We start from the raw sequence: 24,066 nt of genomic DNA, 5'->3' as shown, positions 1-24,066 counted from the left end.
TCCTGAGTTCAAGCCCCGTGTCGGGCTCTGCGGACAGCTCGGACCCTGGAGCCTGCTTCAGAATCTGTGTCTCCCTCTCTCTCTCTCTCTCTCTCTCTTTCTTCCTCCCCCGCTTGCACTCTGTCTCTCTCTCTCTCTCAAAAATAAATAAAGATTAAAAAAAATTTTTTTTAATGTCTGGAGAAGGCAAATACAGTGATGGAAAAGAGCTCATTGGTCACCAAGGGTTAAGGATAGAGAGTGGGTGTGACTACAAGGGTACAGCACAAAAGAAATTTTTAGGGTGATAAAAGTGAATTTTGATTATACTTATATAAATCTACCTATATGTTAAAATTCCTAAAATAAAAAAAATTAAAAATAAAAAAAGGAAGACCAACGATATGCTGTCTACAAAAACTCATTTTAAAAATAATATTGCACACAGGTTTCCTCTAAAAGATTCTAACTTCTTTCAAAATTTGCTATTTCAAATGTCCTATGATCCCACTAGGAGAAATTAATAGAGTAATGGAGCCATTAAGTGAGATTATAGGATCTATTATGATCTGGAATAAGGATAAAAGCTTTTGGTACAATGTGACATATCTGACTCTGACAACTTTTCAGCTTAAGAATAATATTATTGTTTAAAATGTAAAGTCAAATTTGTGAATATTATAATAATGTTTTTGTATGGCAAAGAAAAAAATTTTTACTGTGGTAAAAAAATTCTGACCAACTCAGAAAAATTTTGAAAACAACTTCTATATAACTTGAATATGAAATTCAGTGTAAGACATGCTTGCCCTGTGTCCCTAATAATGATTTAATCTAATTTTTAAAAACTTTGATCGACTTCCATTTTGGGGAATACAGTGAACCAAATACCCTGAGAAACTATTTGCTACAAACTCCTAGAAATGTTGGGTTGAAGACAAGAAACTTTTTTAAAAAATGTGTGGCTAACTTGAAAGGAAGGATTTCTTCCCCTAGAGGCCAAAACAAAGAGGGAAATAAAGGCAAAGCAGTGGTTACAAGAAAGGGCACTAGAGCTGCCCACGGAGGATTTTCTCTCAGTGACATAGGGGCTCGGGATTTAATACTCCTTCAAATACAAGGACCCCATCTCTACTCTACCACCTCTATGTCTATCTAAGGGATCTTCAAAGGGCTAAAATGTAGACTAAAACAATTCCCTTATTGGCAGAGAAAGGCAGAGTAGATGGAGAAAAATAAGTCTTTTTAAAAAATGTTTATTTATTTATTTTGAGAAAGAAAGAGAGAGGGTGCACACAAGTGGGGGAGGGGCAGAGAGAGAGAGGGAGAGAGAGAATCCCAAGCAGGCTCCGCACAGTCAGCGCAGAGCTCAACACGGGGCTCGATCTCCTGAACTGTGAGATTGTGACCTGAGCCGAAATCAAGAGTCAGATGCTTAACCGAATGAGCTACCCATGTGCCCTGAAAAATAAGTCTTTTATAAGAATTTGTAAACATCCCTTAGTTGGGTTTGGAGTTGAAATTTCCACTACAGCAATGTACGGATGTTCCCAACCAAAACATATAAAAAACTGTCCTAAGTCAGTATAGTCCTTGGTACCAGCAAAAGCAAACAAAAAGCATTTCAGAAGAGATATACCCTCACTCTAGGTGGCAGCAGAATTCCCACAAAGTACAGATATAAGCTTAAATGATGAGTGCTCAATCCAAAATTAGAAAATGTATAAAAATACAAACCGTTTTGAGTAAGGATTAGCAGAAATGACAGAGAATTAGTACTCCAAGGACTCTGGATAATAACAGAAATTATAAAATAAAATGATGAAAATTATCTAAGAAATATAAAAAAAATCACACTAGTGTAAAAGTGTACACAGACTTGAAATAGAAATGACCCATCTGAAGAGAATTAGTGAATTGAAATACAGAACTGAGGAAATAATGCAGAATGGAACACAAAGAAACAGGTATAAAATACAAAAGGTTAAGATAACAGGTAAAAAAGAATGTCAAGTACCAACAAATTTCCAACAGAAATTACAGAAGAAAAAAAATAGAGATCAGGCAGGGGGACAGTATTTGAAGAGATACTGGCTGAAAATATGCCAGCATTCATGTGAAAAGCTAAACTACTTCTTAATGAAAAATTATATATTGAGGAACTGAATTTCAGAAACTAAGTATCAAAATTTTATAGGCAACTCACATGATTAAATCTTCTTGTGAAGGCAACAGCATTTGGTGCAGAACTGTATTTTTCTTTTTTATTCCATCCACAACTTGAAAGCTCCTGAAAAAATAGGTTAAAAATAAGTTCATGAAATAGCCCAGTTTTCTTATTATATTAAGGGTTTCACAACATTAAAGACAGTTGTGTCCCCTCCTAGAACCATTTTATTCAAGAGGAACATATCTAATACTGTAACCATTCAGTTAAATCATAAAAACAAATTTTACCCGTAGGATACCAGAGGGCAAAATTACCTGTCTATTCGAACACAGGTAACTAGACCTACACTCCACAGGGAGATTGGTGGATTCTCCTTCTGAAGATATCGGAGTGTCAACAGAAGGACCTACAGATAATGAGAGCTGGGCTTCCTACAACATACAGTGAACCTACTAGCTGTCAAGCCCCATTCCCAGTCAGTTACTCAGAGCTTCCAATTAGCTTTCCAGTACCTTCTTCTTTCAGCTGACAGCCAACTACCCCATATATGTCATGAAGCCTCTAATAAAGGGGCTCTTGATACCCCACAGGGTCTGTCAAGAGAATTCAAAGGGCTCAATAAACTTAAAAACTTAAATTTCTATTTTATACTAACTTCTGATATGACATTCCTTTTTATCTTAAATGTAGAGTACAGATTACAGAAGAAATGGCAATGCATGTGACATTACCATTGATAAAAATCACAGATATTTTCATTTTCATATCACATTACAGTTAGTGCAGATAGCTCAAAACTATCATTGATACTCATCACTAGTTTGATATTATGAGCTCATCATCTCTGGATCTTACTTGATGTTAACATAAAAGCACATATATATTGCTATGTGACAGTTTTACAAAATACTTTGGGAAGTGTATTTTAATAGGATTGATTTCCTTTGATTTTAAAGAAGGGTTCAGATTCATAGGCTTCATTCAGGGGCCAAGGGAGTCCAAGGTTCAAAACAGGTTAAAGATCCTGCTATAATACCAATAACCACCACCAAAAAGAGATAGAATCTATAGGGGAAAAAAAAAAAAAAGACTTTGAGGGAGCTGAGTTAGGGAAGGGAACCAAAAAAACTGAGAGAAGAGAAAGACAAAACCATATATTTACTACTCTCAGATAAGAATAGGTATTGCTCCCATTAGGCAAAAACAGAAGGATACATTCTATTCAGAGAACAAAACACAGCCTTTGGAAATGAAAAACACACTAAGGGAGATTTTAAAAATCACTGTAAGAGTTGTGAGATAAAAGTGATAGAATCTTTTAAAAAATAAGCTCAAAACAGGATCCAAATATTCTGTTAATTAGAGAGTCCATAAAAGTCAATGTCTGAATAATAATAGGAGTTTTATAATTTTTTTAATGTTTATTTATTTTTGAGAGAGAGACAGAGTGCGAGCAGGGGAGGGGCAGAGAGAGAGGGAGACACAGAATCTGAAGCAGGCTCCAGTCTCTGAGCTGTCCGCATAGAGCCCACATGAGGCTTGAACCCACAAACTGCGAGATCATGATCTGAGCTGAAGTCAGACCTTAACCAACTGAGCCACCCAGGTGTCCCAATAACAGGAATTTTAAGAGTGAACAGAGAAAATAGAGAAAAATAACTTACCCCCCCAAAAAATTTTTTTTAGTTTTATTTTAGAGAGAGAGAGTGTCTGTGTGCATGGGCATGCAAGCAGGGGAGAGAGGGAGAAAGAATCTTAAGCAGGCTCCCTGCTCCGCATGAAGCCCAACATGGTGCTCCATCACGTGATCCTGGGATCATGATCTGAGCTGAAATCAAGAGTTAGATGCTTAACTGACTGAACCACCCAGGTGTCCCCCCCGCCCCCGCTAAATTTTTTAATGCCCCTCCCCTAAGAAGTTGAAGAACAAGATCTGTCTAGTGTTCTTTACAGTGGATTAAATTTTTAAAACCCTCAAAACAAGGCCTAGCCTCAAAAAAACTGTAGCACACTGGAGACTAAGAGATTAAATCTGTAAGATTCAAAAACAAAACAAAATAAAACTAGATCACACGCAGATCAAAGTATCAGATACCTCAACAGCAACACTGAAAGATAAAGACAACTGAAAACAGTCTTCAAAATCCTAGAATTCTGTCCAACAAAAAAATGAATTAAGTATGAAAGTATACTACAGACATTTTCAGACATCCTAGTGTCAGAGAATTTGTTTTCTAGGGACCTATTCTCAGCTAGGAAAATATGTGGTTCCTCAAAACAAACGAGCAAATTAAGAAAAAAAAAAGACATGGGATCCAAGAAACTGAGGAACCAATACAGAAAGAAAATATTGCAAAACCCAGTTTATCTATAAAGGGAGATCCTGGGACATAGCTGTGAGCAGAGCTTAAGAACAACAGTCCAGATAGTAACTAAGCAAGAGGTAAGAGATTCCAAGAGAGATACCTCTCAAAAATGAAACAATACCTAAGTGTTTGAACACACCGAGAAGACACATTCACTATATTCACTTCTGGCAGAAGAATTAGTGACAAGTATAGAGAAAGCTTAAGTAAGTTGTTAGCTCAAGGAACACAAAATTTAAGTAATCATGGCTTCACTGTAAAGAATAGTTGAGCCATGATTACTTATTCACGTCGAAACTGTGACATAACTATATGCGAAAAAGAGGAGGAACAGAACTGTATAAAGGTCAAGGGAAACAATATAAAAGTGTGAAATCATTTTCTATAGTACAGAGTCAATATATCATATCTAAAATTTTAAAAATCAGGGGCAGCTGGGTGGCTCAGTCAGCTAAGCGTCCGACTCTTGCTTTCAGCTCAGGTCATGGCCTCGAAGCTTTGTGGTTTCAAGCCCTGCATTAGGCTCTGCGCTGGCAGCTCAGAGCCTGCTTGGGATTCTCTCTCTTCTCTCACTCTGCCTCACTCTGCCCCACTCTGCCCCACTCGTGCTATCTCTCTCAAAATAAATAAACTTTAAAAATTTTTTAAATCATAAACAATAGACATTTAGACATATTATTTGAAAACTGGACATAAATTCCTGCAAGAAGGAATAGTTAAGGCACTGGATGAGCATGGGGCTCAAGGGTGGAGGCCGGTGGAAATACGGGACTTCTTAAATGTGATGTATGCCTGTCTTCCATAAAATTTTAAAACAGAAACAGAAAGAAATGGACTGAGGAGGGGACTGAGGAAACAGTCACAGTGATACTACAAAATCTAACTAAAACACAAAAATTAAGGTAATGTTTGTTTCCTTATACTGGAAAAAGTGGTAGATTCAAGATATCTTGGAGGCAGGCAGGATTTGGTCAAAAATTGGATCCACACAATGTAAGCCAAGAAGGAGGTGTCCAGAGGTACCAAGACTCCCAAGTTTTTGGCTTGAGTAATGGAGATGAAGAATACTAAAGGAAGAAACGGCAATCATTGCTTTAACACAGCGGACAAGCAGTAAATGCTCTGAAGATACCAATTACTTTTTTAAAATCTAAAGCTAGATCACAACCTTCAGATTTGAAATTACTAAAGGAAAATATGGAACAGAAACAACTCTACAGTAAAAAGACAACTGCTTGTTAGCTTAGATACAGGCTCATTTCACATTACGTCCTTGTACAGACAGAAAATATTTAGTGACAGATACTACACAAACATGAAAATGACAGGACAGCTATATTAAAAACATCAAACTTCTAGAAAATATTTTTTCTAAAAATATTCATATAACCATATTAATGTAACTACATAAAGATGGCATATTTTAGGACAAAATTCCTCGGATTAGATCTACAAATACTGAGCTCATTTTAAACCAATTAATATAACTTCCAAATACATATTAAAGCTATTAATATACAGTGTCTGTGTCAAATTGATGTCAACATAGCCATTTGATAGAGTTCAAACTCAGTTATGCAGCTTTACACAAAACGTAAATGTCATTTTCCTGTTATAAGGCTGTACCATAAATAATGAATATCCTTGCACCTTCTCTGACATTTCTGATCATTTCCTAAAAATATAGTCCTAGAAGTAAAATCACTAGGTCAAAGAGTCTGAACCCTTTCAAGGCTTTGATACCTGTCAAACTGCCCTCCTAAAATACCGAGTCATTTATACCACCACTACTGAGTCACTTTCCCAACAGTCTCCCCAAATCTGGGTATATTTATCCTCTTTTTGTATATCACTACTTTAATTTCCCCAACTGTAAGGAAGAAGTGCCTTTGTTAAAAGAAGTGAAAAGGGGGGCGCGTGGGTGGCTCAGTCAGTTAAGTGTGTGAGTCTTGATTTCGGCTCAGGTCGTGATCTCAAAGTCTGTAAGATCAAATCCCATGGTGGGCTCTGTGCTGACAGTGTGGAGCTTGGGATTCTCTTTCTCCCTCTCTCTCTCAAAATAAGTAAATAAACATTTCTTTAAAAAAACTGAATGAACAAGATTTGTTTTAAAAAGGAGAGAAAAGGGAGGGTGGAGGCTGTGATATGAAAACACCTTCCCAATCTTGTTTATGTGCAAAAGGGGGCCTACTCTTTTGTTTGTTTAAAGTAGCCAGTACTTTTATTGTCCTCTTCTGTGTGATTTAATCTTCTGGTTTTATGCTTAAAACCTTCTCATCCAGAGAACAGGTGTCTTAACAGCAGCAGTGAAAGAATTAACACTAACAGAGATTACCATGTGCTAGGCACTATTATAAGTGCTTTATACATACTCACTTGAACCTATCTTCACCATTATAAATTATTATGATAAACAAGGAACCCAGTAAAAGTGTCAATGAATTATGGCTTTGTTTTTTTACACGAAAACCTTTTGACTGCTTTTCTGACTCTTCAAATAAAAAATAAGAGGTTTTGAAAAATTCATCCAATTCTTGGAACATTGCAACATCATTAACTTAATGGAAAAAATGCTTTGTCCCTTAACAGAAACCTTGGAAGCCAACAGAAAGGAGGTGGGATGAATCAATCTATAGTCACATCACTTGGGAGTACATAGATTAAAATTCCACTGGAGCCCTCCGTTCTAAAGGAATTTGTACTTAAAAATTGTGAAGAGGGGCGCCTCAGTCAGTTAAGTGTCCGACCTTGGCTCAGGTCATGATCTCGCCACTCTGAGTTTGAGCCCGGCATGGGGCTCTGTGCTGACAGCCCGGAGCCTGGAGCCTGCTTCAGATTCTTTGTCGTCCTCTCTCTCTGCCCCTCCCCTGCTCGCGCTCTGTGTCTCAAAAATGAATAAACGTTAAAAAAAATTTTTTTTTAAATGTGAAGAAACAAGCAGGTTTTTTAAACCTCTTAAGATAGTAGCTACCATTTCCCCTTTGAGACAATTCTATATTACTAGCACATCTAATATAATAAACTGTAACTGACGGAGAACAGATTAGTGGTTCGAGGAATTAAGGACGGTGGGAAGTAGGTAGGAGTGGGGCTGGCTGACTATAAAGGGGTAGTACAAGGGAGAGAGATCTCTGTGGTATTGTAATAGTTTTGTATCTTGACTGAGATGATGATTAGACAAAACAACACATAAGATGTTATAAACAAATAAATGTTATAGCAGTCCATTCCCTGGTTTTGATACTGTACCATGCTTATATGAGATGTAGCTTCTAGGGAAAACTGGGTGAAAGATAAATGGGACCTCTCTGCGGTATTTTTGCAATTTCTTATGAATCCCTAATTATCCCTGTACTATTTTTTGCAAGTTCCAGTAAATCTGTTGTTACTTCAAAATAAAAAGTTAAACAACAACAATAACAACAAAAATCCATTTAATGAATTATGGAGCTGAAATTGCACTGGGTCTCCAAGAACTCACTAATTTCTTCTTAAACCTTGACATGCATTTGTATTAGCTAGCCTTAGAGGAATTTTGCCCTGCCCCAACTCTAACTCTCAACAGCCACTGAACTTCTCTGAGAAAAAAACTGCTCTTTCCTTTGCCTCGGACTCTGGATCTTCCTCCAAGAGACACTAGGGAACAATCTAAGAAATAAATCCTCGCACCCATGGTATCTTGCATTTGACAGCTGAGTAGCCTAGTCAAGGGTTATCCTATACTAAAACATCTCCCATGAATACCAAAAAGAAAGTTTAGTGACTCAAAGGATTTTCTTAAAGGTCTGATTTAAGAACAGGACTGATTTGAGTTGCGTACACCATGTAAGTCAGCCTCTATTTCAGCAAAGGCTCAATGAAATAGAGCAACCTTGATACCTCTTAAAATCCGTTCAAATGGATTTAACTTAGAATTTTAAAATCAGGCAGTAAAGAGCAATCTAACAGTAACTCACGCATAAAGGCAGTTTTTAACTGGGCATTGAAAGTGTATTTGCGAGAATATTCATGGGTGCATTTTGAGCCCTGAAACTGTCGAGCCCGATTTTCCACTGAGTTTATTTCGGAAGCACATGGGAAGCAGACACCGCAACTGAGGACCACCTACCCTATGAAAGAATTACTGAATTTCACAGGAGCCACAGCTTCTCTTATGCCTCTTGTAGGTTTGTTCTGTAAAGTCAAATTCTTGATCTAAATTTCATCTTGTAGGTTCCAACACTCTTAAAAGGACTGCTCTAAGGGTGATGTTGTAGGGATACCTAAAGATAGAAGAAGAGAAAAGGCCAATATAGACCAGCATGTAGACAGAGAATGAGAGAAGAAAAGAAAAGGCGATGGAATGTACACAAGACTGCGGGGGTGGGGGGTCCTCACAGGAAGAAGACAGTTTGTTTTTTCACTCAAGTATAGTTGACACATGAGAGAAGATAATTATTGCTAAGGCACTCTTATGCTCAAAAATGCAAAGCTTTTTTAAAGGGATATAATATACCCGTTAGCATTCGTCCTATATGGCTATTTAGAAAGAAGTCTCAGCCACAGACGATGTGCTTGCTACAACTCCTGTATTTTTAATCAACAGAATAAAGTTTTGAAACTATAAAACTGCAATATGATATGTGAGGTCAAAAGATCAATTCTCTTTCCTAACGTACTCACATTCTCTGTTCCCCCTCCACCTTCCTCCCCACACATTAGTTAATTAATTAATTAATGCTGCCCCTGTAACGACAGCCGAGATAAAGGCAGGTGCTACCTTCTGCTAACACCGATGCCACGGCACACCTCCTCTCCCCGTCAGTCATGTTCCTCTTCACTCCCCTCGTTCTATTCTAAGCCTGACCTTGCTACGTAGTAAGGCAGTTCATGGTGATGAGGAGCAATCACAGAACTTACAAAACAGCCCACCTTGCTTCTAACAGCAAATTTCAAATCTTTCAGGTCTTCTTTGCTTTCTTCAAAGCTTTCACTATATTCATAAATGGTTTACATTTTAACTCTAATGCAAATGATAGTCTTCATTAAAACAAAGACAGAATTACGGTATTCCTGATGTTGGAACTTCGTATGTTGCCAAGATCATAGTCTCTGCATCACAAGAAAGCTAGCATACAGAAAATTCTTTTACATACTGTCAAAAGTATCTCAATTGTAAGTTTTTCAGAAATGTTTTAGTAAGATTCAGAATTACCTATTATGTACTTTCCCTCACTTAACCAGCATTCTTCCTCAGTCTCTAGGGTACCCCAGTTATACAGGAATATAGGAGGGCCTTATCTATCCTCTGTATTGAATGTCTGTTTATTGATACAATCTAATGGCTTACTGTACTGACTTACTGGAAATTATAATAAAGTGTCAAACTTTCTTCTTTGAAGGTAATACACGTCAGAGGACTTTCTGTGAGAGCCGGTCGCTTTGTGAACACTTAAGAACCTCGTAAGAGGCAAACATCATCCAATGTAATGACTATAGTACAGATTTCGAGCACAGTTCACCCTTTTAAGAGTTATTGAAAGTACCAGAGCATTGCAACTAGAAAGAAAATCTGATTGCAAACAAACTTTCTGTCATAACTTATCCTGTGTTGAGTATCATACTCATTCTGAAGAGAAATCCCACTGATGTAATGAACATGGAAATGCCTTCAGAAAAAATATAAGCTTTATAGAACATGAGAGAATTCATATTAGACAAAAACCAAACCCCCATGAATGTAATAAACATGGGAATCCTTCAGAACACAGTCATGGCTTCCTCAACATTAAAGAACTCACACCGGAGGGAAGTCCTATAAACGGATAAGAGGGTTCTAAAAGAAAACAAACCTTCAAGATCAAGAGAGGATCACGAAATCTATATGTATAAGAAATGTAAACAAAACAAAAACAAAAACAAAACCTTAACAAGAGCAGAGCTTCAACTAAATACCAGAAAATTCATACTAGAAATTAATAAATCCATAGAATCCTTAAACTGCCCTTACTAAGCATTAAATAATTCATACTAGGCAAAACACCTGAAAATGTTCCTAATTGGGGGTGGGGGGAAAAAACCCCAAACTCCTTTTTCCATAAAGAAAACGCGATTTTATAAAAGTCACTTTCTTGGACTAGTAACAGACTCTTGCAGAAATGATTCCAAACACGGTAAACACTAGGAGATGACACGCCTGGAGGCTATACAGTATAAAGCTTGGGAATGGTCACTTACCAAACTCAAATACAGAACAGGTAATATTCTATGCACTAGGGATGTATCAGTGAACAAAGCAGACAAAAGTTTTCTGCCCTTGTGGAATTTATGTTCTAGTGAGGGTATAACAGACTCCCAACCTGTAAGAGCTTGACTCATGATCGCCACTCAACCTATATCACGTCCTTAAGTTTCCTGAAGTTTTAATCAAAATTATATTTATTACTGAGTGAGAACTACACATAACTGCAGCCCTTACTCTGAAGTCACCAATGAAAATAATCCTACTTCCGGGAATTTCTAGAAGACCTAGAAGGTATTATATAGATCCAATGGTCCAAAATCCTTTACTTCATAGATTCAGTAATTTTTTAAAAGGCCAAAGACACGAAATCGATTCTATTAATGGCACGATCTATAAATGGCAAAGCTGAAAAAAACTACAAGTCATCCGGCTCCCTTTTATAGTTTGCCATTGGAAATTATTTTTGGGGATCCAAAGGGCTTTGAAACAAATTTTAAAGTAAATGAAATTACGGAAGTAAAAATCTGTGAGCACCCATTCAGAGCTGTGAATGTTAGACACAGACCAAAAAAGAAAAAGTAAGTGGCAAAATGCATGGCAATTTATGCCCCAAACTGGTTTTAACTAATGAAAAGAGAGAATGAGTAGCTCCATGTAAGTAAGAGTTGTAAGGATACATAAACAGTAGTTGAATATAAACAATAGAGCTACTAACATTTCTCCTTCTTTGTAATCACTATAATCACAATTTCAGTAACCATATCATTGTGCGCCCTCCCCATCAGTAAGAGATGGTTGCTTACTGAGAGGAGCAAAGTGTGAAAAGCCGGGTTTTGTGTGAGAGGAGGGATCACCATCCACAGACGCTTCCAAATTTGGCCACACTGCTTGGGCCAGTGGGCAAGTGAAGATTCTTAGCATTTCTGTAGCACCAGCTATCAGGGCAATGTGTTCAGATGGACAGGGATCTGTCAGTATATAGATGACTGGCCGAGCTGAGACCAGTCGCAGGCCCAACAACTATGCACAGACACTAAGGAGTGCTCACATTTCTAGAGCCGATGGGGTACAGCCCTATAAAAACACTGTACTCTTTTAATAAATAATCTTTCAAAGTTGACAGAGATGAGGAAGGACAGATAAGTTATTTAGGGGGTAAAACCAATTGAAGAAGAAGGAAAACAGGATGGAGAGAAAAGGGAAAAGAAGGACTCCCAGGTTTCTGAATGGCATTAAAAATGGATAGACAGTGCACATCACGCAGACAAGGAACCATTAAAAATAAAAGTGTAGCAAACATTTTTTCTATGTAGTTATGGTCTTACCATGAGTAGTTTTAAAATTACTGATGAACTTTCCTTTAACATTCTTTTCATTGGTAAGAATGTTTTCCATTCTTCTGACCACAAAACAAAAGAACTAAGAAACAAAGTACCAAAATCTATTCCTTTTCCTTCTTTCAATCTGAGGTACCTTTGGGTGTGATACAGGGTTGGAGAAAAATCAGGCTTAGCATTTCGTTTGATTCAGATCTGCTCTTAACGATGTGATTTTATTTAGCGAGTTTTCTCCTGATGACTAAGAACAGTCCCTATATCATAACAATTTTTTTGACACCTCAAAGATAAGGTTCTACAGTGAAATAAAGGGCTTACAACTTTTCCTTTTTCCCCCCAAGCAGTTTTCAGGCATACTGTATAACAGACATTGTAGATAAACTACTTTATTCTGAGAAAACAGCTGCACTTTGTATAGTTGCCCCTTTCTTCCTACAAGTTAAGAACAAGTTTAGGTAGAACAAGTCTGGCTAAATTCTACTTAACACATAAGACTTGGGAATACAGAATTCCCCAAACAGGTAGGAATTACAGGGTCCTACTCAGGGAACTGAATTAATGAGAGATATATATTGTAAAAAGTTCCAGGTAACTCAGCAATTGTCTCTATTGTAGAAAACTGAGCGAGACTTGTGTGGTTTAATCACCGACCTGCAACTAAAATCACTAAACCGCATAGTTGGATTCAGAATCTTTATTCTTCTAAGTTTACATTAGTACAGATTTCATTTTAGAAAACGTGAATAAATCACCACCTGAAATAGATATACACATGTAATAGTGAGTTTTGATTAGTAGTTTTAGTGAACTAAAGATCTTTTAAAGCTTCATCAAGCACATATACAATTTTTAAAGTTTTACATAAAGTTATATAGACTTGAACACTGAAATAATGGACAGAAATATGAAGATAAATTTATTCGATTCAGTGATAACCACTATCTTTTCACAGTATGTGAAGTTTTATGCATTTTATGCTAATAAAAAGGCTAATACATTAGACTGACATCATGGCTTAATCTTTTGTTTATTTGTCGACAGCAAGAGTTTTGACATAATAAACATCTGAACAAACACTTCAGAAAACAACTGGGCAGTCTTTAATAAACTCAAAGACATTCATACTCTACAACTCAAGTCAGTACTTAATGCACTACAGTACATATATTAACATGGGTGCTAGTCAGCAATGTTGAACATAAAAAGTAAGCTAAAGACGACTAAAACAACAGAATGCCTTTCACATAAATAATTTTAAACGTGCAACGGCACATATTGCTAAGGGACATATATACTCATAGAGGAAATATAGCTCAATGCACAGGAATGATACAAATCAACACTGGATAGTGGCTAGCTGGATGGGAAGAAGGAAGAGGGAGAACGGGGCAGAACGCAGAGCGGCTCAAAGCACTGCTGAGGTGGGTACAGAGAGGTTCATCTTACTAGTCTTTACGTCTTGTTGTAGGTCTTGAAAATTTCAAAATATAATAGAAAACATTTTTCTGTCAGATGACAAAAGTCCTGTTTATACTGCCAGATTTAATGTAATCTTGAGGATTATACGAGACTAATACATAACAAGAATATTTTTGTGCTACATCATTTCTTTCAACAGTTACTGCTTCAATTTTTAAAAACATTGTCTCACTAAACAAATATTTACTGAACACTGTATTCATTTTCTTATTCAAAATATTGAGCCCCACTACATGCCAGACAGATAAAACAGTGGAAGCAAAATTATCGGTCTCTGCCTTTATGTAGCTTAAAACCTAGTGGAAGCAGCAAGCAATTAACCAAATAAGCACACGATGCACCACACTTCACACCTCATCACTCCTTCCTTCTTAAAAATACTTCCTTCACTTGGCTCATCTAATTCCATACTAAAAACCTGATTTTCCTCCTAAATCACTCACTGCTGCTTCTTCATCTTTTGCGAATTCCACTTAAGCACCAAGTAGGACCCTTCTCTCATCTATACTCACTTTCCTGGTAACCTCACCTTACACTTTAAGTATCTCTATGGGGACTTCTCTCAAACTACACTTGCAACCTGGACAAGTAATGCAATATATATCACCTAACTCAATGTTCTAACAGACTTGTAAACCCAAACATGTCCAAAGCCGAACTCCTGCTCTTTCCTCCAAAAGGCTCTGGCCTTTCTCCACAAGGCAACATTGCACATAATATTCTTATATGAATGGCAGCTCCAGGAGTTGTGAACACAATAATTTTCCATCTCAGAGAATATCAAGTACATGCTTCTGGCATCAGGCCAAAAACCCTGGCATCACCCTCAACTACTCTTGCACGCAGAGTCTAACAACTTTTCACCACCTCTTCTGATCCCATCCCGACCCAAGCCACCTTGCTCTCTTACCTGGTCTCCTCCATCCAGTCCTTGGTACCACGCCCTAACTCCCTACCTGAGTCAGCAGTCACAGCTAACCGAAAGCGCTACTGAAAATCTCAGTCAGAAACTGCCACTCCTCTACTCAAAAGCATCCAAGAGTTTCCCATCTTTTTCGGAGTAAATCTGCAAGGCCCTAGACCATCTAGCCCTCACTCTACCTCCCTCCTCTACTTCACTCCTTCCCTCCCTCCATCATGTAGCTCACTGGCCTTTGTCCTGGCTGTTCTCTGCCTGGAACACTCTCCCCCAAGCACCCAGGATTCACTCTCTCGCTTCCTTCAGGTCTTTGCTCAGATGGCACCTTCACAGTGAAGGCTTCCTGAAACCATCCCGTCTGCAATCAAAACCCCCACTGTCCTCACTTTCTATTCTCTTCTGGCTGCTTTATGTTTTTCATGACACACTATCTAGCTCACTTCATTCAAATATAAAATCCACCAGGGCAGGAATTTTAGTCTGTTTGCTGCTGTATCTCTCCCAACGAAACCAGCGCCTAGCATTTAACAGATGCTCAGCAAATACTTGTTGAATCACAAAACATCAATGGAAACTTGCAACTGACAAGTGTAGTGAGGAAGCAGAGAGCACTAGGAGAACCGCCGGGAAGACAAAAAAAGCTTCCCTGAGAAAGTCAAACTTGACCTAAGAACTGAAGGATGAACAGGACTTAACTAGGATGTACACAGGTTCAGTGGTGACAGGGATGAAAAGGCCAGTGTGGCTAGACTAGGATGAGGCAGAAGATACATAAGGAGGCAAAACTATGAGGAGATTTGTGGACCATATTAGGGTAGTTTGTCTTTATCCTCAGAGCAATAGAAAGCCACTGAAGTGTTCTAAGCAGAGGGATCCTTATGAGCAGATTTACACATTCGAAAACATTCCTATGGGTGCTGGACAGAAAAGAGTTTAGAAGGGTCAATGGATGCAGGTAGATCAGGAAGAAGGTACTACAGCTGAGATAAAATGGTATCTTGGATTGGGGTGTTGGGAGTAGAGAGGAAATGAATAGAGAAGATACTCAGGATGTTAAAAAAAAAAATCAGTAAGACTGGTATTAAGTTAGATAAGGAAGTGGGACCAAGGAATTTTAAGGCTCACTTCTGAATTTCACAAAGTAGTGTCAGATGTCTCAGGAAGATAAAAAATTCCCATAGTGAATTCCATGTCTTCAGTAATTATTATCTAGATCTTCAATGTCCAAAGCCCCTAGTCACTAATGGTTAGTGAGTACTTGAAATGTGGCTACTCCAAATAAAGATGTGCTGTAACTGTATAACACACATTGAATTTCAAGGTCTTAGTAGAGAAAAAATATAAAATGCTCAATAATTTTATACTGATTAAAAGTCAAACTGATAATATTTTGGATGTTGTAGGTTAAATAAAATTATTAAAATTAATTCCATCTGTTTAATTTTTTATTTAGAAAAAAATTTTAATGCTTATTTTTGAGAGACAGAGTATGAGTGGGAGAGGGGCAGAGAGAGAGGGAGTCATACAATCTGCAGCAGATTCCAGGCTCTGAGCTGTCAGCACACAGTGTTACACGGGGCTTGAACTCACGAGCCATGAGATATGACTTGAGCTGAAGTCAGATGCTCAACTGACTGAGCCACCCAGGTGCCCCTCATCTGTTTCATTTTTACTTCATAATGTGGCTACTAGAAAATGTAAAGTTACGTAAGTGGTTCACACTGTGTATCCAATGGATAGGACTACTCTCCTATGAAACAGTAATATGGTCACTGCAGTTTATTCAAAAGAAAAACCTGTCTATAGATAAGACGGCTGAATTTCTGGGCAAAAAAAAGTGTAATTTTTGTAAAGAATTTAGTTTCTTTTGTTCAGGGATGTGAGGAAATGCAAGTTTTTGTCATTTAAATACAAAAGCCATTTACTGTTTGCATGTTATGTGTCGAACAGATTGCTCCTCCTATTGCTAATCTAATGGTTCTACTGAGAGAATCCTCATGGTATAGGGCAAATGTTAGGAAAACACTGAATTGTGGAAATGACAGGGACTCAGAGATCATTCAGGCCCACTCCTTCCTTTTGTAAATGACAAACTTGAGATACTAAGACATTAACTAACTTACTTTAAAATCACACTGTCTACACCACTTAAGATACAGATGTTTTCTCTAACTCCTTATAGTAATTACAGCATTCAAGGCCACTGCACACTTTTATATACAACAAATACACTACATTTTGTTCCCAAAAGAATTAAAAAAATATGTATCTTATGGTACTGAATATTGGTATTATCACACTTCATTTTGGGGCGCAAAATCATACTTGTATTATTACTTGGTAAGAGTAGAAATAGAAAAAGCACCAGTTTGAAACCCAATTCCTACACTTAGCTGTGCAGCAAGGACAACTGTCTTTCTGTCTTCTCATCAGTAATATACATTACCACGCTCAAGTTCATACACACACACAGCATACTAAATGGCTTACAGTAGGTAGATGCATAATAAATGTCAGTCTCCTTTTTAATAAAAGTAAAAAGTGCCTTCCTTGATCCTCCCTCTTCTCTCTAAAAATGTCAACACAGAGTCATACTTTAAAGTCATAAAATAAAGTAAGGGAAAAAACTGCTGTAGTGAGTTGTGAAACCCAGTTTCTCATTCCCATTCTCCCACGAAAAAGTTTCAAAGCCTTGGGTGACCATTCACCCTAAGTCTAGTGCCCCCCTCAGAAGAGTGACAAAGCCTAATCATCCAAAATGATTCATCAGTCTTGCCTGTGACTCAGTGATTTGTGTTTATGACTGCCACATGAGTTTCTGACGCCTGACTAGTATATGGACAGTCACATCAAAATCTTTAAACACTGAAACATTAATATGAATCTGACATTTCTAAGCTTCTTAATTTGGGATACTATTAATGACCATTCTGTATATTTAAAAGAAAAGTTCTTAAAACTACTCACATCTGGTTGAATGGCTTTAAATACTGGAACGTCCATTAGCGTTATCTGACCCTGAAATAGAAAGTAAAAAATGACAATTTCTTGGGAATTCTAGGACATGACATATATTCTAAATTAGATATTCTATACTAAAATATATTGAATACTCAAATTTTTACTTCAGAAAAAGTCATTTTTATAAGGGATTACAGAAAATGAAAATTTAGCCCTTGTACCATTAAATATGATTACTTCAAATTATCTCATACCTATTCATATTTTCTTGTGACATAAATGAAGTAAAGTTAGAAAATAAAACAAAAAGGGGTGCCTGGGTGGCTAAGTCAGTTAAGTGTCCGACCTCATCTCAGGTCATGGTCTCACAGTCCATGGGTTCTGTGCTGATCACACAGAGCCTGGAGTCTGCTTTGAGGTCTGTGTTTCCCTTTCTCTCTGCCCCTCCCCCACTCGTGCTTGTGCTCGCTCTCTCTCAAAAATAAACAAATGTTTTTATTTATTTATTTAAAATTTTTTTAAATTTACATACAAATTAGTTAGCATATAGTGAAACAATGATTTCAGGAGTAGATTCCTTTTTTTTTTTAATTAAATTTTGTGAAGTTTATTTTTTTATTTTTAAACCATTTTCTCAGGTATTCCTTTATTTATTTTTTCAATACATGAAATTTATTGTCAAATTGGTTGCCATACAACACCCAGTGCTCATCCCAAAAGGTGCCCTCCTCAATACCCATCACCCACCCTCCCCTCCCTCCCACCCCCCATCAACCCTCAGTTTGTTCTCAGTTTTTAAGAGTCTCTTATGCTTTGGCTCTCTCCCACTCTAACCTCTTTTTTTTTTTTTTTTTTTCCTTTCACTCCCCTCTGGGTTTCTGTTAAGTTTCTCAGGATCCACATAAGAGTGAAACCATATGGTATCTGTCTTTCTCTGTATGGCTTATGTCACTTAGCATCACACTCTCCAGTTCCATCCACGTTGCTACAAAGGGCCGTATTTCATTCTTTCTCATTGCCCTGTAGTACTCCATTGCGTATATAAACCACAATTTCTTTATCCATTCATCAGTTGATGGACATTTAGGCTCTTTCCATAATTTGGCTATTGTTGAGAGTGCTGCTATAAACATTGGGGTACAAATGCCCCTATGCATCAGTACTCCTGTATCCCTTGGGTAAATTCCTAGCAGTGCTATTGCTGGGTCATAGGGTAGGTCTATTTTTAATTTTCTGAGGAGCCTCCACACTGCTTTCCAGAGTGGTCGCACCAATTTGCATTCCCACCAACAGTGCAAGAGGGTTCCCGTTTCTCCACATCCTCGCCAGCATCTATAGTCTCCTGATTTGTTCGTTTTGGCCACTCTGACTGGCGTGAGGTAGTATCTGAGTGTGGTTTTGAAAAACAAACAAATGTTTTAAAAAAAGAAAAGAAAAATAATTTAAAAATTTGGACAGTTATACATTAAATCAAAATCAAAATCAAAACCAAAAATCAGATCTACTGGTTCATAGAGCAGTATTATTGTGACTATTAAATTGTATTCCCCCTAACAGTAATATAAAAATCTAATATTAATAAAAAGGTTTTCTTCCCCATTTATAAAAATCAATGAAATTGTACTGGTAGTGGCAACTCACATCTAAGGGCTGCATATGGCTATGGCCCTATCTCTATCTCAATTAAGGCTACAGATAGAAGACAAAACCCAATAACGTACCAAAGAATAACATGTTATGATTAAATACAGTTTATTCCTGGAATGCAAGAGTGGTTCAACATCAAAATATCAACAGATGCTGTTAACAAGTTAATGGAGAAACAGAAATTAAATAAGTGAACATTTATGTCAGTTAAGAAATAGAAGTTTTTCTAGGTATCTTTCATGGTATCACAATAATGCCTTCAAATTTCATTTTTCAGTTTTTTAGTCTACAAAAAAGTCAAAATACTTCTTACATAGGTCAATAAAGCACAGTGGCTTGGGGAGGTGGTACAGGGAGGGACAAAAACAATCAGTTCAAAGGTAAGCACTCACTTTTTTTTTTCCCTAATGTGTGTGTGTGTGTGTGTGTGTGTGTGTGTTGTTTTTTTGTTTTTGTTTTTGAGTAGCACACAATGTTACATTAGTTTTAGGTGGGAAGTATTATTATCTGCCAAGCTGAGAGTGTAACATAGGAAGCTGCTCTAAACCTCTCCCCAGCCCTTCTCCCTTCCCCATTTCATCATTCCTGTTTGCTCCACTGCTGGACTAGTCTCTCCATCAATGCCCCTAGCCAGTTTTCTTTAACCACCTCCTTCTGCTGTGCTGTACAAATTCTAGCTCAATAGCATCAATGTGTAAGTTATGTGCAAAAACTGGAGAAAGGGGAGGCAGGAGGCTTACCGCATATTCTTCTGGTGTAACCTTAAGAACATCAAATACCACAGCATCAAAGCTTTTCTTCAGTTCAGAACCTTTGTCACTTAATGATTCGGAACTGCTACTTTTCTGTTAAATTGAAAGAAAATGCAGCCATTTTAATACTGTCTCACAGTCAGTGCCACAGAAACTCCACTGGCATTAAACTGAAAACAGTGGGTCGACAAACACGGTAGAAAAACCGGGTACAACACGCTGCTTAGTTGGAAGAGCACCAGATAAAGGCTCAGACAACTGAAAAATCTAATCTCTTTAAATTTCTAGGTTCTTACATGAGTCATTTTCTTGTCTGTCAGTTTCCTCATCCTGACATCCTATCATTTCTTACAGAAATAAAAGATTTTAACAAGCTCTATGATTCTCAAATGGGGTAAAGGCAAGTTAGGGGAGAAGAATACCTCTGTTTATAATTTTTAAACTATTGTTTTAAAGAAAAATACAAATTATTTTCATAACCTAAATCATAAAACATTCAGAACTTCATTAACTAAGTAATCCGATCATATTTGTTAAGTGATGTCTGTCTGCAATAGTACAATTGATACTATTCTTCCTATTATACTACAAAGTTAACAGTTTTCTGTTTTAAGGTTACTATTTTAAGTTTGAATTTGCTGTTATTACATATAAGACAATAGGTGGCTTTTGGCTCTGAAAAGTTTATTTCTGTTCAATTTCCACTTCATCTGTACCACGAGATAAAAATGTACTCTGCCTCAGTTGGCTGAAATCAGAGCATCATTGCTATAAGAACATATTAGATCATGCTCTATTAAATAGTGGCTACAGTTAACGGCACAAAAAAATTCACCAAATTTCAGTTGCCAATGTATAAATATGTATGTCAAACTACCAGCTGTTATCCATCAGTTTTGAACACTTGTCATTATGCCTCATTTTTATGTTTTCTCTCACTTTCATTAGCAGCTAAGTATCAAAATCATTTCAAAGGAAAGGATCTGTCATTAATTTGGGAAAATTCTCAACCATTACTACTTCAAATATTTCTTCTGCCCCTTTCTCTTCTCCTTCTGGTTTCCATTACGTGTATGTTACACCCTCTGTCATTGTCCCAGTCCTTGGATATTCTACTCCATTTTTTTCATTCTATTTTCTCTCTGCATTTTAGTTTTGGATGTTTCTACTGACATATCTTCAACATTACTAACTCTTTCGCTGACTGACTACTGGCCACCAGTCTACTGGTGAGCCAAAGTCATTCTCCATTTTGGTCACCAAGTTTTTGATTTCTAATAGTTTCTTTCAGTATTCCTGCTTACATTGTCCGTTTGTTTTTACAAGTTGTCCATTTTTTCCATTAGAGTCCTTAGCATTATTAATCATGGTTATTTTAATTATCCAGAGAGAATTCTAAAACTCTGCCATATCTGACCTGAGTCTGGCTCTTGTACCTGCTTTGTCTGTCCGGACTACGTCTTTTTCTTACCTTTTAGCACTCCTTGTAATTTTATGAAAACCAGACATAATGTACTGGGTAATAGGAACTGAGAGGTAAACAGGTCTTCAGTATAAGGATTTATGTTTCTATAGGTAGGAGTTATGCTGTGTTTACTGTTTATTGTACTTGATGTGTCTACTCTTCAATTTTTCTAGTGTCCTTCTTTTTGTCTTTGGATTTCCCTAGGAACTCCTTAGAATCTGTGTCTTGCAGTTTCTTCTGCTATAATCCTTCACTATTATACAGGAGCCCTGTTGATGTGGTGGTGAAGTACGGGGGGAAGGGGGGGAGTATTCTATAAGGTCTTTTTGTGAGCCTATGTCCTTGGGCTGTGACCTCAAGTACTTCTCAGTACCCCACCACCACTGCTGATCCCTGAGAAAATGAGAAAGAAAGGCGGGAGGGGGCTAGTGTTGGGTATTTCTCTTGCCCCAAGTAGGTCTCTGGTAAAGGAGTTTCCCTTGAGGTCAGGGGAGAAGAGAATGCACTGGGTATAATTCAGAATGGTTATTTTCCCCTCCCCCCGCTAGAAGCAGGAGGGTATTTTTCTCTGATCTTCACTGTGAGAACCTGGTAGAGCTTCTGGAGGTAAAACACTAAAGTGGGGGTTGGGAGAACCTAAGACTGGGCCTTCAGGAGTTTCTAACTTCAAGCTAGTTGCTAGTCTACACAATGCCTCCAGCAATTTGTCAACTACAGCTTAAGTTTTTCTACCCGTTTCTGGCTAGAGTGATTTATACTCTTGGTAAATTAATTTCCTATTTGCCTCTCTCCAGTTTTTGGGTCATCAATGTCAGTTTGCTCTGTGACATCAATTTTCTGAGAGAGCTAAGAAGAGTTCCTGATTTTCAGTTTGTTCGTTTTTTTTCATGTTGTGAGGACAGGAGTGATGAACTCCAACCTCTACATATCTAGCAGAAATCCAACGTCCCATAATCATTTTTCCTAACAGCATTTTGTGTGCTTATTCTCTGTAATTCTGATTATAGTATGTCAACATCATTATTTTATATCCCAAGACTAATTTAGAAATTTACTTATAATGTCAAACATTCAAACAGACATCAGTTACTGCCCCAATAACCAAATACATTCTGTCAAGTGGAGACATTAATTTTAAACATAACTTGGCAATTTTCTCCAAGTTTTTAACTCACTCAAGACAAGTTAGCAAATCATAAAGGCAATTTTATTGCTTATCAATACAAGTAATCACTTTCCTTTTTTCCTCCTTACAAGCCATTAGAGGAGAAGCTTAAGAAATTAAGAGGGATATCTATCTGCTTCCCCAATACCAATAAAGAAGTTGGTACTGATAAGCTACACAGTATTTAAGTATAACATCCACTAAGGTAAGAGTAGTAATTCTATATTCAAGACAAGATTAAAACCACTGACACCTCTCAATATCTGGAAAAGAAAAATTTCACTGCAACTCTTCTGATCTCAGAAGCTTTGGTACAGGTTAACTATAAAGGTACTAAGACAGGGAAGTCAATCACACAGATCAAGTATTTTATCCATTTAATAAGCTTCTCAGACTTATGGGATCTTTGCATTTTGTTATATTAATAGATCTCTATTTTAAGAAAAGGCAAAAAATATGTATTTTTAAATTTTACTTTCTTACCACAGTGTAGAACAATTTAAAAGACAGCCTTTTCCACTTACCATATGCTAAACTGTATTACTCCGAGGCCTGATGTAATTCATTCACTTTTAGGGCAGTTTTTTTTTGTTTTTTTTTTTACAGTAAAATGATCTATTTTATATAACAAATAATTGTGTACTGTTTCCTGCAATATTAGACCAAATGTTTCAGGATATATAGTTATAAATATCCTATATATATATATATACACATATACACTTAACATATTCAAAAATATGGTTATAAAAACACCCATATATGATATATTATATGTATGTAATATAAACATATATACAAACATATAATAATATAATCCCTGTCTCAAGGAGGAATTAAAGTGATATACACTTATTGAAAAAAATTATTTTAAAAGTGGGATTTTTTAAGTGATAGTTTCAAAATAGGAAACCTCTTATCTGTTGAGGGGATCAGGAAGAGACTTTACTGAAAGTATAACATTTGAAATAGGTTTTGAAAGACAGACAAAATGTATTTTTTTTGTGCAGTGAGAGGGAGAGGCACACTGGAGCGAGAAGAGAAATTCCATGTAGAAAAACTAATACAGACAAGGCTGTAACCAAAGTAGGAAAAGAATGGTTTATACAAACATCAGCAAGATGTAGCATTCTTTCATTAGAATGAAATTTCAAGTTGATAATTATCAGGAGTTAAGTCTATTAAAAAGAAAATTTAGAACCATTATGAGGAAAGTCTTAAATAAAAGGTTTAGGGTCATTTGCATTTAATTAACAGGCAATGGGGAACCATGGACAATCTGGGGATACAAAAAAGCTTAAGAGCTGTATTTTAAGAACATTAAGGTTGGGGCGCCTGGGTGGCGCAGTCGGTTAAGCGTCCGACTTCAGCCAGGTCACGATCTCGCGGTCCGTGAGTTCGAGCCCCGCGTCGGGCTCTGGGCTGATGGCTCAGAGCCTGGAGCCTGTTTCAGATTCTGTGTCTCCCTCTCTCTCTGCCCCTCCCCCGTTCATGCTCTGTCTCTCTCTGTCCCAAAAATAAATAAACGTTGGAAAAAAAAAAAAAAAAAAAAAAAAAAAGAACATTAAGGTTGAATTATAGTCAAACGGACCCCAAATAGCAG

The 24,066-nt window shown here is 37.1% G+C and overlaps 1 protein-coding gene across 5 annotated transcripts in view; it reads right to left on the bottom strand.

The window, feature by feature from the left end:
• Positions 1-24,066, bottom strand: part of RALGPS2 (Ral GEF with PH domain and SH3 binding motif 2) — a 170,326-nt gene that overhangs the window by 108,171 nt on the left and 38,089 nt on the right. For all 5 annotated transcript variants that reach the window (XM_043568127.1, XM_043568129.1, XM_043568131.1 and 2 more), the window contains 3 exons: positions 19,822-19,926; positions 17,441-17,491; positions 2,186-2,269 (listed from right to left, as the gene is read on the bottom strand). In XM_043568127.1, the coding sequence (XP_043424062.1) occupies positions 2,186-2,269; positions 17,441-17,491; positions 19,822-19,926 (240 nt within the window). The remainder of the gene's footprint in view (positions 1-2,185; positions 2,270-17,440; positions 17,492-19,821; positions 19,927-24,066) is intronic.

The sequence above is a fragment of the Prionailurus bengalensis genome, chromosome E4 (genome assembly GCF_016509475.1).
Source record: "Prionailurus bengalensis isolate Pbe53 chromosome E4, Fcat_Pben_1.1_paternal_pri, whole genome shotgun sequence".
NCBI classification, from domain to species: domain Eukaryota; kingdom Metazoa; phylum Chordata; class Mammalia; order Carnivora; family Felidae; genus Prionailurus; species Prionailurus bengalensis.
This window is presented reverse-complemented; position numbering and strand designations above follow the sequence as displayed.